Genomic DNA, 19,147 nt, shown 5'->3' with positions numbered 1-19,147 from the left:
AGGCAGTGACTCACGAAGTACCGCAGGGTTCAGTGCTTAAAATATATTCATGATTTAAACTGGGGAATAAAATGTATTCCCCAAGTCTGCAGACAGCATGAAGTTGAATGCGCTCGTGATCTGTGATTTTGATGCAAAAAGGCTCCAAAGTAATTCAGCCGAGTTGAAAGAGTAGCAATTGAATGGCAAATATTGTAGAATTTTGATCATTGTGATTTTATGCACTTAACAAGACAAAAAAAATCAGATTACTGTATGAAAGAAAGGGGAAGATGCAACAAGACTCGAGTGTCTTCACACACCACTTAATGAAAGGAAGCAGTGGAGACAAACGGCATGTTGACCTTCATAGTTAGAGAAATTGAGTTCGGGGACAGGGACCCACTATTGCAATTGGGATGATTGATTGGGCATAATGTGCAGTTGTGGTCTCCTTGGCTGAAGGGAGATGCTCGTACTATGGAGGAACTGATTCCTGACTGTCAAACTGATTCCCGGGATTACAGGACTGAAGAACGGGAAGGGACCTCATTGAAATTTATAAGGTACTGATCAACCTGGAGCACTAGATGTAGGAAGCACGTTTCTGAGGTGGTGAAGATTAGAATCAGGGATCACGGCTTAACAATACAGGGAAGGCCCTCAAGGACAGAGATGAGGAGACTTTCTTTCACCCAAGCAATGTAAAACCCATGTAATTCTCTACCACAAGGGCTGCAGGGGTCAAATAATTAAGTATATTCTGGAAGGAGTTCGATATAATTCTAAAGAGCTCAAATGATGAGGAGAAAGCAGAAAAAAGGTACTGTAATTGGATGGTCAGCCACAATCATATTGAAATGTAAACAGATTTGAAGAACCAAATGGCCCTCCCCTGTTCCCAAGTTTCATTTTTCTATATTAGTTCTCCCTGCATGTACAGAAATTATTTGCACTATCCAACACTTTGAAGGAAAGAAAGAGTATCATTCATTGAAAAGAAATTTATTTTTTGTACCATTTTCTTAGCCCTCAGGACATCCCAAATACATTCATGGCTAATGAATTACACTGGGATTTTACACAACATACAGTCCTGCAAGCTTGTAGCAGCATTTTATTGGCTTATAGCCGAGCCAATATCTCATTTCAGTTTCAATCTGTTTTTTATGTACATTTTAGTGCATAAATGTAGATCAATCCCAGTCTTGAAATTTTAGTTGAGCCAAGGTCAATTGCACCATTTGAAAAGAGAACTCTAGACTTCCATTATGCATTGTAAGCAAAAATGCTTTGAGATTTCACTCCTAATTGGCTTGGTTTGGATACTCATGAGGACAAATTCACCACTAAAGACAACAGTTTCTATATTCTAGACTGAAGTCATGTTCAACACACTACAAGTTGATCTTGTTTGATGGCACTTGTATGAGTAGAATATCATAGTAATTGGAGAATTATATTATCTCAAGCCTGTTCCACTTATCAATAAGTTTATATGTGATCTACCATCTTCTACCCCATTAAAGGTTATGGTTATAACAGTGCTGGCTCACTCTTTGGCAGGATGGTAGCACATGCTTATTTCCTAGACTATTCTGCATTTTGTATCCAGACAGTGTATCAAATTTGAATCTGAATAATGGCATCAGATGTTGGCAGGCAAACTTGAGTGGGTTAGGTTAGGGAATAGAAATAAATGCAGTTTATCACTGTAGCTGTGCATATTATATACTGTATAGGTGGTGCGGTCCTAACTCTGTTCAAGGATTTTAATATCCATCAGTCTGACAGCATGAACACACAATAAATTTCCTCAGCCTCGCCAAAGAAATTCTTCTGTTGTGCTCTCCTCGCACTGGCAAGTTATCCAGGTAACACATGAGCAGTCGTCATTCCCTCAGCGGCCTGTGGTTGATTTGTGCACTTGCTTCAGAAAGAACAGTGTTGGGTCTTGTTAGTGAGGAATTGGGCAATAATTGAATAAGGCACTGTACTGCTCAGATGATTTTTCTTTTACCTCAGGAACAACTGTCATCCTTGAGATTATATATATTCTTCAAGTAAGAAGTGGGCGGCACGAAACCTACAAATGAAATGACCATTTATTAAAAATAAACAGATTTCTTGCACCTGACAGATATTGGAGCTGTTCAATGCAGAGATAACAGGAAAGTCAGGCAGAGCTGCTTACACATTATGTTCAACTCATGTTCCATTCAAATCAGTTGATGAAATACTTCATTAGGAATCTCTCAACTTCCCAGGCCAATTCCTATATTAAATGTAGCCAGATAAGACAAGGATGGTTCAATCTTTTAACTCCCACAAACATGAAACACCTCGGGCAAGACAAAAGGACATCAGGTGTTGATTTTAGTGTAGGCAACTGAAATTGTAACAAAGGGAACTTGTCTGCATAAAGGTTATTTATATATGTATTTATTTATTTAGAAATAGGCCCTTCCTGCCTTCAAACCGCTCCGCCAGCAGCCCACCAATTTAACCCCAGCCTAACATGGCTCCTTCAGTTTGCTATAGACATCAGTATAGTGAGAACAAGCTCCCACTACCTATTAAATGCTCTCAATGACATGGGACTCAAATAGCCTTTGACAACCAAGTCCAGCTTGTGGCCGTCATGTGTGGCTTAGCTACGAAGCCCAGTGGAACCATTTCTCTTGACAGGAAAAGGCAAAGATGCTTTAAAACCAGTTGCTTTGGGCAGATGGCAGCTCATCTAGGAGAAGGAAAACTGATCTCAAACCTCCGCTGCCTTGCAGCTACACCCACTCATGGGAAAGTCTTTGGGAGTAAGCTCTGAGGGAAAAATCTGGAGCTGAATACCCTAAGGCAGTACTATGTAGAGTTTAACGCTGACTGGCAACTCCTGTAATGCTGCTGGTGCCAAACTGTATCAGTCTCTGCCATTCCTTTGGGTTCATCGGATGCGTGGAGAGGGGGAGCTTGTTACATGGGCATCAGCTTGCTCTCCATATTGTACTGCACTGGCTTGCGTTTCTAGAAAGCTAGGATGCAACATCCATTGACCCTGATTGATGGAGGCCTTGTCAGTCAGGGACTATTTACAACGGGTGATTAACTCACTAACCAAGATGTCTTTGGACTGTGGGAAGAAACCAAAGCACCCGAAGGAAACCCAGTGTTCAAGGTACAAACTCCTTACAGATGATAGCGGAACTGAACTCCAAACTCCGATGCCCCAAGCTGTAATAGTGTTGTGCTAACTGCTAGTTACCATGGTGCCGCAAACAGTTAGTATAATTAGAGATCATAACACCAACTTCTCTCCTTCCACGACACCTCACACCAGGCCATTGTAAACCAGGACTGTGTATATTATACACCTAAAAATTGGCTTTATTAACCTGTACATCAAAACATGAAATATAGTGAAAAGCATCACTTTGCATCAACAGCCAACACACTCCAAGGATGTGCTGGAGGCAGCCTGCAAGCCTTGTCATGTTCCTGGGGCCAACAAGGCATGCTTATAACTACCTAACCTTTTACCAACCTGCACGTATTTGAATGTGGGAGGAAACTGGAACACCCGGACGAAACCCACACCGTCACTGGGAGAACACACAGACTCGTTGCTGACAGCAACGGAATTGAGCCCATGTCGCTGGTGCTGGCGCTAAGCCCTACAGTACCGCTGCCTCTGCCCTGATTGTACCTCATCAGATCGACTCTGAGAACATGGCAGGTTTGCAAGCAGCCATTTGTTATCGCAGTGAATCGACTGGGCCTCCTACGTGCAGAGGGCATCTTCTTTTGGGCGCACGCTTTTGAGTGTGCACGTTTTTCATCTTGGTGAGCCCCGACTGTAAGATGCCCAGCGTGTACTGTCAGTAACAACTCAGTAAAAACCTGTAATCATACTATTCCGTTGTCATTCTTGCTTCCGCACATATACAATACTGGGAGACAAACAAGAATTGAACATTGATGAACAGACTAAAAATTTAATTGAGCTATTGATTTTAATTTTGTAAAATAATGTAAATTTGGGGAGAGATGCCATCAGATTGGAAAATATCAAATGCAATTCTTTTAATCAAAAAACAAGGGAGATATAAAGCAGGAAAGCAAAAGCCAGTTCGGAAAATATTAGAAGCTATATTTAAAGATATTTTACCAAGACATTTAAGATATCATCATAGTAACTGGGAAAAATCAATATGATTTTGTGAAATGGAAATCATATTTAATCATGTGGTTTCCACTTCACAAAATCATGTTTAATTTATTGGAGTTCTTTGAAGTTCTCTGGATTAATGGGAATACATGGATGTCCTGTACTTGTATTTCCAGAATCTATTTGATATGGTAAAACATCAAAGATTATTGCAGAAAATTAAAGCTCACTGGGCAGAAGTAACTTTAGAGGGGACAGAAGATTGGCTGGCTAGCAAGAGACTGATTTTTTTTTCTGTTTGGTATGATTTAATGTGGTGCATTCCATGAGGATCAGTGCTGGTCTTTCACTATGTTACAATTTACTCACCTGATGTGGATGAAGACAACGGAGGCATGGTTGTTACATGAGCTAATAGCACTAAAACAGATAGAAAAATAGCTGACAAGATCGTATAAAATTTATATGGAGATTACAGATTAATTAAGTGACTGGGCAAAGATCTTGCAAATGAAGTATAATGTGGGAAGTTTGTCCATTTGAGCAGGATAAATTAAAAAAATGTATGCCATCTAAATGGTATGAGACTGCAGAGACCTGAGATGCAGAGGGATCTGGGTGTCCAGGTCAGAAGCAATTTTTATTTAAGGAAAGATGTTCGTCATTAGAAGCAGATCAGCGGTTCACTTGTTTGGTATGTAAAATGGGCATTTTTCTGAGGAAAGGTTGGCTATTAATAACGTTACAAATCTTTCAAAAGTCAGCGCTCTGCTCATCTTCTGACAATCACTGTAGAACTCAAGATCAATAATAATTTGTAATTAATATTATGAGAATATCTACATCTAGGCATGGAGCCACTGAGTTTAGAAGAGTGAATGAGGGCTTGCCTGAAACAAGTAAAATCCTGAGAGGGCTTGACAAATTGTATGTACAGAAGCTGTTTCTTCTTTGGGGAAAATCAAGAACTAGGGATCACTACTTTAAAACAAGGGCTACCCACTGAAGATAGAGATGGGGCAAATTGTTTTTCTCTTGGAAAGTGTTGAGTCTTCTAAAAAGATAATGGAAGCATTTTTTCTTGAATGATTTATAAGGTGGAAATGGATTGGTTAATGCTTCAACTGTCATTTGTGAGGATATGAGGTTCAAAGTTCAAAGTAAATTTATTATCAAAGTACATATATGTCACCCTGGGACTAATTTTCTTGCAGGCATTCACAGTAAATACACAGAAAAGCAAAAGAGTCAATAGAAACACAGTAGTATCAATTAGGTAGGTTCAGTGGTTATATGCAATTGAGGCCACAATTAAATGAGCTACAATTATGTAGGATGGTGGAGCAAATTCAACAAACTGAGTGGATTATTTCTATTTCTAAATTGTTTATTCTTATGCAGTTAAACAAAAACGGAAGAGGTTAGTAAATCTTTGACTTTCAAACATGTCTGACTGTGTTAGTTTGTAATCTCATCATCCAGATGGCAACTTATAACAGAACACTATTTTAATTCTTTAAGGGTGGATGTTTTGAATAAAATATGGCAGAGGATTATCTAAATTATGAAGGTTTTTAGATTTATATTCGGAAATCTATACAATACCCTTGATTGGGAAAAGGAGAAAATTTTGCATTTATTAGCAGCTTTTATGGAGTTAGGTCATTTATAGCTAATGAAGTACATTATATTTGTATCCAATATATTACATTTATATTGTATCACATTTTATTTTATACTGTATCAATTATAAGTATATTATATTTGTAGTTGTATGTTTGTACATTGTTTTTAAAGTACCTGAGTATTTGTAACTGCATCACTAATTGTAGTTACTACTACAATGTGTAAAAAAAACAAAGCCAGCATGTAACACACATCAAAGTTGCTGGTGAATACAGCAGGCCAGGCAGCATCTCTAGGAAGAGGAACAGTCGATGTTTCAGGCCGAGACCCTTTGTCAGGACTAACTGAAGGAAGAATTAGTAAGAGATTTGGAAGTGGGAGGGGGAGGGGGAGATTCAAAATGATAGGAGAAAACAGGAGGGGGAGGGATGGAGCCAAGAGCTGGACAGGTGATTGACAAAGGGGATACGAGAGGATCATGGGACAGGAGGTCCGGGAAGAAAGACATGGGGGGGGGGACCCAGAGGATGGGCAAGGGGTATAGTCAGAGGGACAGAGGGAGAAAAAGGAGAGTGAGAGAAAGAATGTGTGTATAAAAATAAGTAACAGATGGGGTACGAGGGGGAGGTGGGGCATTAGTGGAAGTTAGAGAAGTCGATGTTCATGCCATCAGGTTGGAGAGTACCCAGACGGAATATAAGTTGTTGTTCCTCCAATATGTGCGTAGTTAGCTCTGACAAATTAGAATGTGGTATTTGGGACAAATAAGCAATTCTATGGCCATTAAGAAATTTGGGAGCTTGTGGAAATGTAAAAAACTCTTTTTTAAATCAATCTTTCTTTTTATGAATAAGCCATGGGTGCTGATGGACCTGCATGGAAGACACATAAAAAACGCTGGTGAACGCAGCAGGTTGCAGGCAAGGGGCATTCAATTACATCACGGCAAAGATTCAGCACCAGTAGTGTTAAGGGAAGCCAAGAGAAAGATTCACTACTTATGACATTTCACCAGGATTGGTTTCCTAATTGGGTTTCTCTCATGTTATTAATTTTGAGAATATTATTGGTCTTAAAAGTGCGAGAGTGATTATCCACAAATGATCAGAGGCCCGAATTCTGAAAGATCTGAAAGTTATTAAATGAATATTACACCATTAATTAAACTTAAAATGCAGAATTAATTGCACATATTGAAAATGCAGATTGACCCTGCTATTGCATGAGTTTTGCAAAGAACATGATTAGATTTGCAGGATTCTACAGAGAGTATTAGACAAAGATGGAGTAACAGCAATGTTATTTTTTTTCACTTATGATGTTCCAGTGATGTGACATTGGATGCTTTGCCATTTTCAGGTCAAATTATAAATGCAAGCCTTTTTGCTAACAAACAGCTTTCTTCTAAGCAGTCCCTCAGGTTTGTGGATGACTTGCTTCCTCCCTCAATATATGTTGATTCTGGACCATAATGCACAGTTAGACTTATACAACACTCACACTCAGACATGCTATTTCGTAGTCACTTCAGCACTGAATAAACCTTTTGAGCAAATTCCTTCTTCACAGATATAGTTTATTCCTGCTCCTAGCTATCAAGTTTTCCAATTCTGCTGGATTACACGATTTAGAACCTACAAGAGCAGGGCTTGTAAACTCACTTTTCTACATGTGTCAGAGTTGACACCTCGATCTATGATTTGTACAGCACCAACTGTGAATTGTCACCTTTTGTTCATTGTGTGCTGTACATACACCGTTAGCACAAGCAAACGAGTGGTACAACTTATGGGACTGAGTTGTCAGCTTATTCGCTTGCATTTAAAGTGCAACACTGTGACATTTGCCAGCCAGTCAATTTACCTACACTTCTGAAAAGCACTAATATTACTGCAAAGAACTTAAAATTTGTCTCAAATGGAAAGCAGACATGTTAATAATTCTGGGAATATTTCAGGTACAGTACTGTGCAAAAGTCTTGGGCACCCTGACTATATACCATAAACACGCCTAAGACTTTTGCACGTATTGTATATAATTCGCAAGCTGAGAAATACGGTGACAGGAACCCAGAACACTTCACACTTAACCCTTTCACACAGTGGCTGTGATCACACACAATCTCTCAGGGTGACACACTAAATTTTGCCTTCAGTTTGTTAATTACTGAGAATTTTCCTTCCCTTCTGCTAAAACTGTTTGTAATTGAACCCACATCATTTAATTCACAAAATGATAAATAGCTGTGACTGTTTGCTGTCTGTGCTCAAGCTGGCAACGATGGTTCACAGTACTTTGCTGTTCTGACCTGCTGGGCATTTTCTATCTAGGTCAGTATTATCTTTTGGCAAACACTGACCAGACTCAAATCACAGAGGGAAAGCAACACTGAGAAAAAGACTCGATGGGATCCTTTGTTTCAACTCTATTAATAATGTGAATCTACATTAACAAATAAAAGTACTTGATGAAAGTGGAGTGAAGCAGTTGGCACCATAACATCTCTTAACAATTAAGGGCTTAGAAAGAACAATGATAACATCACAGATAACTTTATTAAAAAAAACAAACATTGCTACTCACACAAAATGCTGGAGGAACTCAGCCAGTCAGGCAGCATTCACCCATGGAAAGGAATAAACAATTGACGTTTCGCTTGTGACCCTGGAGGCTCTCGGCCTGAAAACTTGTGAGTGCCTCCGGCATTTTGTGCATGTTGCTCAGGATTTCCAGCAAACGCAGAATCTCTTGTGGTAATAGATATTGCTACTGTTTCAATTCAATGGTCTTTCATCAGAACAGAGCTGAAACATTAAGGTCTGTTTCTAATTTCACCAATTCTGTTGGACCTGTGAAGAATTTCAGCACTTCCTGTTCTGAGCTTGAAATGGTACCATTCATTCCTAAAAAAATATTATAACGTAAGACTAGGCTTATAGTAGCATGAAATGTGCTGACCATGTCAATTTCAGCATAATGCACGTTACTTTAATGTGCCAGCAGATCTTGAAGGTCACTCGTGTGATCTCAAAATATGTGCAGAATTCATCATGACCAGAGGAAGGGATTTTGAATTGGTTTATTATTGTCACTCACAGTGAAAAGCTTTTCTTGCATACTGTTCATGCAGATCAGATCATTGCACAGTGCACTGAGGTAGAACAAAGTAAAATGACTGTGCAGAATAGAAGTGTAACAGCTACACAGCAAAAGTGCGATGCAGGTAAGCAATAAGGTGCGAAATCATAACGAGGTAGATTGTGGGGTCAAGAGTCCAACATATCATACTAGGGAACTGTTTAATAGTTGTTTAACATCATTTTTATCAAGCCTTCCTCACCGATGCCCTCGGAGACTAATTTACATTGGGATTGCTGTACTCGGTTAGTTGTTGCTGTCATTAGAGGAGATTGAATACAGATGGGATGCAGTTCCTATTGCGTTGACATCCACTAGCCAACCAGCCCAAAATCAGACAGCCAGCACTGCTCTCAGCTTTTCAAGGATCTATTAACATAAGCTGCCTTGATTTCATGTCTGCACAATCACCAACTACCTGCCAATGACACAAATGAGTAAAAGAAGTCGTGGGTGATGTGTCCCTGCTTTCATCCCCGTGGAATCCTTCCTCACAGAACAAGGCAATGCTTTCTAATAATGACAGGGCACAGGTCAGCAGTGTGACGGAATAGGCTCGACTTGTGAAGGTCCTACAATAGTCAAGAAGCTTAAGTACTGTTCAGCTCACTTGATTGCAGATTCATCTAAACATTATAAATACCTACCTCCACTACAACTGCGACTGCAGTGTGCCTAATCTACCAAATGCATGGCAGTTCCTTGCACAGGTTCATCTCCCAAAACTGTGATCCCGACCAACAGGAAGACCAGGTCCGAGGATACAGGTGAACACCACCACCTTCAGGTTCCACTCCAATCTGTATTGCTTTCCCTTTACCATTATTGGATTAAGTGGTGGCTACAGGCAGAGCCATCTATACTATTGTACATGGGAACATGAAACACTACCACAAGAAAAGTAACATTTATCATCAAAGACCACTGCCATCCAGGCCACACTCTCTTCTCAGTACTTCATTTGGGCAGGAAGTACATAATGATTAAGACTCACACAACCAGGTTCAGGAACAGTTACTACCCAACAACCATCAGGGCTCCTAAAGCAGAGTGGATAACTTCACTCTGTCTGAACTGATCCCACAACCTTCTCACCACAAGTCTAAATTGATTCTATAACCTTACAGGCTCACTTTCAAGGATTCTTCACAACTCATGTTCTCAGTATTTTTTTTTGCATAATTTGTCTTCTTTTGCACATTGGCTACTTGTCAGTCTTTATGTATAATTTTTCATAAATTTAATAGTTTTTTTATTTTCTTGTAAGTGCCTACAAGAAAATGAATCTCAAAGGTAATACTTTGATAATAAATTTTACTTTGACTTTGAAATCCTGGAATTTCTAATACAGAAGCAATGGACAATGCAGGGATTCAAGGAGAGAGCTTCCCAAGCACAAGATGAAGGCCAATAAAAGCTAGTCTTGACACAGTGTGAAAGCGGGACCTACTCCTTTCCCACATTCCTACAATGTTTTATTTTCTTTTCAAGCACCACACGTTACTGTTGTTTTGACAGTATGTATTTGATCTTAACTTGCAATATGCGTTGCACCAACACACTACAGCAAATTCCTTATACAGGTACACACAAGAGATTCTGAAGATGTTAGATATCCAGAGTAACACACACAAACTGCTGGGGGAAATCAGCAAGTCTCCTGATGAAGGGTCTTGGCCTGAAATGCTGACTGTATATATTCCTCTTGGTAGATGCTGCCTGACCTACTGAGTTCCTCCATTTCATATATGCATTACTCCTAATACATGTAAAGGTATATGGCCAATAAAGTTGATCCTTCATCCTTGAAATGCCTTTCCTCCAGTTCTATGGTTAATTATCTTAAATATGCATCTTTTGGTCATCCACGGCATGTCTGCACGTCTTTTGCTTGCACTTCTGAAATCAACATTTATCACTCATTCATCGCCATTCTCAGTTTTTAAGAATGATTGACTTCTCAGCTAAAATATTACTTGACTTCAGTTGTCATTAGTGTTGGAAAGGATGAAATCACTCAGAAGATTGTGTTAGAAAGAAGAGATTAACTGAATTAACACAGATACGTGCACATACACAGGTGTGCGTGTATCCACACACACCAGAAATCAATTGTAAATTCCGTGACATCAAGCAATCTGCTGGAGGCACTTGGTGGATAGAGCAGCACCTTGGGAGGGGTGGGTGAAGGAATTGTCAATGCTTCAGGTTGAGATCCTACACTATAGGTCTTGCAACTTCAAAAACTTGATTCATCCCAAAATCTGGAATATTGTTGTCAATTCAACTAAGATTGTACATTGTATCTCTGGTGAGAAGTGGCATGCAGTAGAATTCTGCTGAGGTCCACTAATTAGGACAAAAACAACATCAACTCGCAATTATCAAGGGCTTTAGTATAACATAACTTCCCATTGTGCTTGACACTTGCAATATATATCAAGAATTGACTCTGAGCCAAAGAAGACATTAGATGAGCTTTAAAGAACTTAGTGAGAGGTGGACAGGCTTTAGCAAATCATTTCCGTGTTTAGCTGAATGTGTGGACTTTTGTAAACCTGGAGAAATGGTCAGATGTGGGGAATTCAGGGAGTATTCCAGGGCAGGGATCATCCTGAAGATGAGGAAGGGCAAAGGGACTGATAGGAAACAGTCAGCTTTAGATAGGAGATTTTAGAAAACTGAGGGCCATTGTCAGTGAGCACAGGGCTTGAAGGTGAAGAACGTAAAAGAAAATGAGCATGAGTAGGCTACTCTATCTACTACCTAGCCACTTAAGCCTTCCCCACCATTCAGTATATTCAAGTTAGATCGGTCTCTACTCCTCCTCGGTTCCAGCAAAGCAACGTTCCCCCTAATATTTTTTACAGCTGCACAGACCAACCATTGCTCCAGACAGGAGACTGCGTGACACTTTAATAAAGCATTAGATAAGAGAAAATACCAGCTGCGTGGCAACAAAGGCTACGTGCACGGGAACACTTCAGTTACTGCATGGCAGCGCACCCATGCAGCTTAGAGGGAACAGTGCAGGGGAGGCAGTCATCCAATGGTAAATACACACAGCAAAGAACTGAAAGAGTAGAATTTTTGAGCTTGGAAGGCAGCGGATGGTTGGAGGATCATTGGAAATGTTGAGTCTGGAGTTGTTGAGGGTTTTGGTAATCAACAGGCAGGAGGTTGAACATGGGCGAGAGCTGCACCAATCAAATGATCAGAACAAAAATTCTGTGGACGCTCAGCAAAGAGAAAGAGAAATCTCCTCTCAGCCCTGACATCTTCCTTACAATAGCTCGAAGGAAGGAATGCTTTGTGTACTATTTCTCACAAGGCATCACTCAATAAGGTCACAAAACCCAAGGACAATATTTAACATAAATTTCTATTTCAGGCATTTGTTTTAGTTCTAGATCTGAGAGACACATTTCCATAACAAAGGGAGTGCTATTTCCTAAAGCTTTGGGGCAATCAGATCACTAAACCAACCACCAAAGAAGGGGACAATACCAGATTAAAGAAATGTTGCAGTAAAGTGGAAAAATGGGGTGAATTCAATGAGAGGCTTAACAGGATTTCCCAATTCACTGCGACCAAAAACATTTAATTAAGCCTACTTTTGTGCGGAGCATAAAATGCATCTCAGATAATTATATGTTTAATGGAACCCAAGTTCTGCTCTCTCCTTGTGGCACAATCGCCAGCTGCACAAGTAGCTGCTTTGTTCGAATTTTAAAAGAAATATTTAGAACAATTAAAACAAAGACATGAATAAATAAGAGGTTGCTCACAATAGAATGATGTGATGCTTTCAGGCCTCAGCAACAAAACCATCATTTATTTATTTTGAATTTTAATTTGAGTTAATGGCAAGGAACAGAGAAGTACCAGTAAGCAATGAGTGAAGATTTAGATCATAACATCGGCTCTCACAGTGCACCTCTGGTGTGACGAGTGCACTCTTCCATTGCAACATAGACATGCTTGGCTTTTCCTGCAAACAGGTGCTGTTGCCCATGTCAAAAGTATTTTTAGTAGCCGTAGGATGAGTGCAAAGAAAGAAATGATACCACTCTTGCTGGCTACAACTTCAGCCTCACCAGCAGCATAATTCTTCCCCCCACCCCCCTCCCAACATACAATTGTCACACTCTCCTTGCCCTTCCTACTTATGACTGATCAGTGCACCTGCACCTGGTAAAACACCTCGACAGACGTCAGCCACACAATCAGCTGAAAGATTTCACAACTACATCACCTGAGGAGCCGAAAGAGGGAGGAGGGATCCCTCCATCCTCCCACGGTTTTCCTGAAAGCTTCCGCAGTGACGTGGATTTGCCTTGAGCGACCCAACCAAAACCCCAGTTAGAGCAATGGGATCAGCATGTGGAGGTTCTGATCTTGGGGGCATGTTGGAAGGGTGATGGGATAAGGGCAGCAAGCGAAGGGATGAAACAGATCGCTAATTCAGCAAGAGATCATCAGATCAGCTGCTTAAGCATTTGAAAGCAGCCACTTAAAGAAAGGCAGCACTTGCAAATCACTCTCCCAGCTGAAGTACAATGAGGCACACAGTTCGTATGTTAAACCAAGTGAAGAGCATAGATAGGGCCTATTCCATGCTGTACCTCAATAAATAATAACTGATAACTAGATGCAAAGCAGGGTCTGAGGGGGAGGTGGGGCTTGAGAAAGACAAGAAGGTAGTTTTCTTCATGGGAAAAGAAAAACGAATAGCTTTTTACTGTGCTAAAAGCTATCTGGGCCAATTCAAGCAGAGCACAGTTGTTGTCTTTCACAGAACACACCAAAGATATTTTACCTCTGCCACCAGATGGCGCTATTGTTACATCACTCGGGCCTCTTGTTCTGACTCCATTTTTAAACATCTGTCCATCAGCCGGTTGGAGCTGCCAGTTCAGACCAAAGAGGTGCATTGCTTAAGTAGGAAAGGGAGGGAAAAATATTAAAAGTGCTCATTAATATTTAGATGGCACTTAACGATAAATCTATTATAGAATGACTGTGCTAGTTCATTGTAATGACCTGTTGATTATCAGTCAATGAAAGTGCCATGAATCAGCTTCCTACCTATCTGCAAAAAAACCATTGTGCTATTGATTCTGAGGGCTTGTTTATGGATTCCATAGGATCTCATTCCGGAGCTAAAATTGAAGTTTTGCTGTGTTCAGCAGCCTTTCCCGGGAGTTTGGACCATCAAGAACCACATCCCTTGTAGGATTTTTTTTTACCATTTATTAACCAAAGTGTCAGATTTTGATGAGAAGTACATGGGATGATGGTCTGGGTTAAACACGAGAGAAGGCTGTGACTTGGCTTCAGATGGAGAGGTGGGTCAAATGCCCAGTGGCAAAGCAGGTCAGGGGAGCACTGTGTCAATACTGTACCCAGGCATTGGGTGTACACTGGGAGTCAATGAGAAGCAAAAGATAAGCACATGATTCACCTCTACTATGGGGATTAGAAAGACACAGAACTTGCATCCCTTTGCTTTAGGAGATTAAAAATTTTAGACAGGAGGTTGTTCCAGAGACAGATAGGCTACAATTTGAGTACCGCATCACATTTTGGGCTCCGCATTACAGATAGAATATGATAGGAGTTGACAGAAAATGGAGGATGTTGCTTAATAATGAGGAAATATTGGGCAGCATGGAACCATTTTCTTGAAACAGAGGAGACTGGAGACTGATAACTAAGGAATATGTTACAATGAAGGAGCTAATTCGGTCAGCAGGGAAGCCAACAATCAGACAGCATAGATTTTAGATAATTGGTACAGAGGGGAGTTGAGGAGAAATTCTTTCACTAAGACAGTAGTGGAAGTCTTGAACTTGCTGCCTGAAAGTGTGACAGAAATAGAAACTGTTAACATATTGAAACAAGTACCCTCCTCAAAAGAAAATTGGCCAGGAGATAGAAAGTGGAATTAGACTGCATGTTTGCTCTTTCGTCAGTGTGAGCTGTTAATTTCTCTAACTCTATGACACTACAATTGTACAAGGTGCAGGAGTGGTTGGAGTTGCATTGTGCATCTTAATTCTTCCTCAACTGGCACTTCTTTTGGCTACAGTTTTAAGTTCTGGAATTCCTTTACCACTCAGAAGACCAATCCTTTCATCATTTGCCCAAAAAAGGTCTTATGAGCCTCAGTGCTAAGGCTCATAGAGCAGATGCGGTAGAAAAGACATGGAGAGAATGCTTCCTATAGTGGGAGAGTCCCGGACCAGAGGGCACAGCCTCAGAATACAAAGACATCCCTTTAGAAGACAGAACGGAGTAATTTCTTTAGCTAGAGGGTGGTGAATCTGTGGTAGTCAATGCCATAGATGGCTGTGGAGGCCAGCTCATTGGGTATATTTAAAGCAGAGGTTGATAGGTTAATGATTAGTTAGGTTATGGTGAGAGGGCAGGAGAATGTGATTGAGAGGGATTATAAATCAGCCATGATGCAATGGCAAAGCAGACTTGATGGACTGAATGGCCTTATCCTGCTCCTATGTCCTTATGGTCTGATGGTGTCAGCCTTTGCATGGTAAATACTCTTGTGAAGCACCTTGGCATATTTTGCTCTGTGAAGGGTGTTAATATAACTGGAAGTTGAGATGTGGGAGTTAGCCTGGGATGTGGTGAGAGTGAGACATGAAGCACTGCAGGCAGCCTGAATACTGCGCTGCAGTGCAAGCTGTGGATTCCTCCCACGTAGCAACACCATCCAGCATTAACCTTCCCTCACTAATTATTGTGAATCAGAGATCACTGAGTGCACATAAATTTGCATTGTGCAACAGTAAACACAGACAGGGTATTCTGGTCAGTGGGTAAAGCCATTACTGCAGACAACTTTTTTTCAAGGGAAAGGTCTCACTGGTGTCTGATGCTGATGGTAGTCAGACCCCATCGCCACTTTGGAGAGATCTGAAGCGCAGAAGCAGCAAGTGATGCAAGACTTCCTGAAAGAAATATTCTTCTGGGTGTGCAATAAAAATCAAGAGCCTAAACTGCTCAACCTTCCCTCCTCTCTGATCGACTCACCTGGATTGTCAGGGCCTGATCCTGCAGGTTCCTGGAAACGGACCTATGCACACCAGGCTGCTGCCTAACAAAGCTCATTACCTGGAAAGCAATCACTTCTTCCCTGAATGACAGAGCTCGGCTGTCAGTACATGCTACCCAAACACGGATACAACACACACATACACACAGGACAGAGGTCCAAAGTCTGCACAGTTGCTCCTACTCCCCAAAACACTCCCAACATTAATTTAACAGAACTCCAATATTTACATATTCTTTTCTTCTGCCCCTGCACGTGTGGGTGGACAGTCTCTCTCTCTCTCTCTCTCTCTCTCTCTCACACACACACACACACACACTGAGCACTAATATCTATAATATCTCTTTTCTTTCGCAATGATATGCAGTAACATCAATGTCTACATACACAGGGTCCTGCTCCACTCCACCTGGCTAATAGTGGGGCACAATGAAATCCCATAAAGGAAATGAGTACAGTCATAATGTTGCCACTGTGGCCTCATAATCAGCCTTTCAGATTCCAAGTAGATTTACAACCACAAAATCCGATTACACTTCAAGATCTTTGCTGTTTCTTTCTACGAGTCAGACCTGATGCAACACAACATTTTAAGCTTCCTTTTTTTAAATTATTCTATACCTTTTTGTAAAGCGGATTTTTTTTGATATGGATGAGAATTATTCTTGGGGAGCTTTATGTTATTTGGGATCTCAGAGTGCCTAAGTAATTAAAAGTCAGGGAAAGTCTATGAATGGTGTGGAAATGTAATTTTGGGAAGTCTGTATTTGCACCTTTGTACCCACAATATCCTGTTAAAATAATTAACAGATATGTTCAGAGTCACAGTACTCTTTTGCACTTATTTTGAAGGTGTGCATATTTCAATGGGTGAATTAACCAAACTCCCTGCCTATATATATGATTAGTCAGATCTACAGTACTTATAACAAATTAATCAGGAGAGAGAGGTCATTTGAGGAATAATTAATTGTTTGAAGTCAAAGGATAGATAGTACATCATTCTGTAACTGTGGTGTCAAAAATGAGGTAATAATTGAAAATACTATGGTTGAATAATTGTGCTATTTGGCAATGTAAATTTAACTTTAAGGCAGACTGGGAGCTTTTCATTTCCTGGGTCATTCTGGCCTTTGTAACCTCAGCCATTTGCTTTCAAGAAATGTGACAAAAACAGTAACAGAACTCAAATGGAAGGCCAGGCAGAGCAACTTGTCGGCCTTGCAACACACCTCTCAATACAACATGAGATCATACTTGAGGTCTTACACAGAACATAGAAACTTACAGCACATTACAGGCCCTTCGGCCCACAATATTGTGCCAACCATGTAACCTACTCTAGAGAGGACCTAGAAAGTACCCTAGTGCATATCCCTCTATTTTTCTAAGCTCCATGTACCTATCTAAGAGGCTCTTAAAAGACCCAATTGTATCCACTTTCACCACTGCCGCCGGCAGTGCATTCCACGCACCCACCACTCTCTGTGTGAAAAACTTACCCCTGACATCCCCTCGCTACCTATTTCCAAGCACTTTAAAACTATGCCCCCTCGTGTTAGCCATTTCAGCCCTGGGAAAAAGCCTCTGGCTATCCACACAGTCAATGCCCCTCATTATCTTATACACCTCTATCAGGTCACCTCTTATCCTCCGTCGTTCCTAGGAGAAAAGGCCAAGTGCACTCAACCTATTGTCATAAGGTACACCCTCCAATCCTGGCAACAACCTTGTAAATCTCCTCTGCACTCTCTCTATTGTGTCCACAGTCTTGCTTTAAGTGTGTCCTGGACGATTACAGTTTAAATCCCAGGTAAGATTTTGGTCTCTTCTTTGGAAAAACATGCTTGAACATCCCATAGAGTCTGCTCATCATTCGATCACAGCTGATTTATTATCCCTCTCAACCCCATTCTCCTGCCTTCTCCCCATAACTATTTCGACCCTCACTAATCAAGACCCTCTGCTTTAAATATAACCAATGACAGCTATCTGTAGCAATGAATTCCACATATACATCACTCTCTGGCTAAAGAAATTCCTCCTTACCTCTGTTCTAAAGGGATGGCCCTCTATTCTGAGGCTGTACCCTCTGGTTCTGGACTCCCCTATGATAGGAAACATCCTCTCCACATCCATTCTATCCAGGCCTTTCAGTATTTATAGGCTTCAATAAGATCTCCTTTCGTTCTCCTAAACTCCAGTGAGAACAGACCAGGAACCATCAAACACTCTTCATATATTAACCCTTTCATCTTCAGAATAATTCTTGTATGCCTCCTCTAGATCCTTTCCAATGCCAGCACATCCTTCCTTCGTTATGGGGCCCAAAACTGCGAAGAGTACTCCAATTATTATCTGACCTGACCTCATAAATCATCAGCATTGCATCCTTGCTTTTATATTCTAATCCTCTCAAAATAAATGCTAATATTACAATTGCCTAACTTACAACAAACTCAATCGCAAGTTAACTGGCCCAATATTGTTAAGTAATTGTGTTATATTTGTTGCCTTCTAGTTTGCTGAACTAGTTCTGGAGTGCTGGGAGATTGCAAGCAGTGCATTCATAAATTCCACAATTACTTCTTCAGAGCTTCAAACCATTAGTTCCTGACACTTCGTTGGTTTAAGTTCTATTAGTTTCTCATATATCTTCTTTACAGATAATAATTATTTTTGCATTTGTCCCTTGCTTCCCCTTTATATCAAATTATATTTACTGTGGAGAAAAATACAAAACAATTGCATAACTGCTCATCTATTTCCTTATTCCCCCATTCCTCTTCTCAAGTAAGTCCTGCCTTAACCAACCGTCTTTGTAATCTTTCTTTTCACATACTAGCTGTAGATATTACAATCTGCTTTCAAGTTTCTTGGAACTTACTCCGATTTTCATTTTTTTCTTTTGATTTAAACTGTGGTAATTTTTTCCTGAATTTTCTGAAATCTTTCCAATCCTAAGGCTTATCACTTATCTTCATAAAGTAAAAGCTAAGTGTATTAATACAAAAACATCTTTAACTTCTTTTGTTGGACAAAGCTGGAAAGCTTTTCCCTAAAGAGCGTTTACACTCAGTGGCCACTTTATTAGGTACAGGAGGTACCAGTCACTGGACGTTCTCTGTAAACCCTGGAGACTGTTATGAATGAAAATCCCAGGAGGT

The 19,147-nt window shown here is 40.5% G+C and overlaps 1 protein-coding gene across 8 annotated transcripts in view; it reads right to left on the bottom strand.

Annotated features, from left to right (window-relative positions):
* LOC134349198 (teneurin-2-like) overlaps positions 1 to 19,147 on the bottom strand; it is a 3,136,038-nt gene that overhangs the window by 194,977 nt on the left and 2,921,914 nt on the right. For all 8 annotated transcript variants that reach the window (XM_063053178.1, XM_063053171.1, XM_063053173.1 and 5 more), the window contains one exon: positions 13,725 to 13,841. In XM_063053178.1, coding sequence (XP_062909248.1) covers positions 13,725 to 13,841 — 117 coding nt within the window. The remainder of the gene's footprint in view (positions 1 to 13,724; positions 13,842 to 19,147) is intronic.

Source organism: Mobula hypostoma, chromosome 7 (genome assembly GCF_963921235.1).
Source record: "Mobula hypostoma chromosome 7, sMobHyp1.1, whole genome shotgun sequence".
Lineage (NCBI taxonomy): Eukaryota > Metazoa > Chordata > Chondrichthyes > Myliobatiformes > Myliobatidae > Mobula > Mobula hypostoma.
The sequence above is the reverse complement of the archived record's forward strand: the minus strand, read 5'-3'. Positions and strand labels throughout refer to the sequence as shown.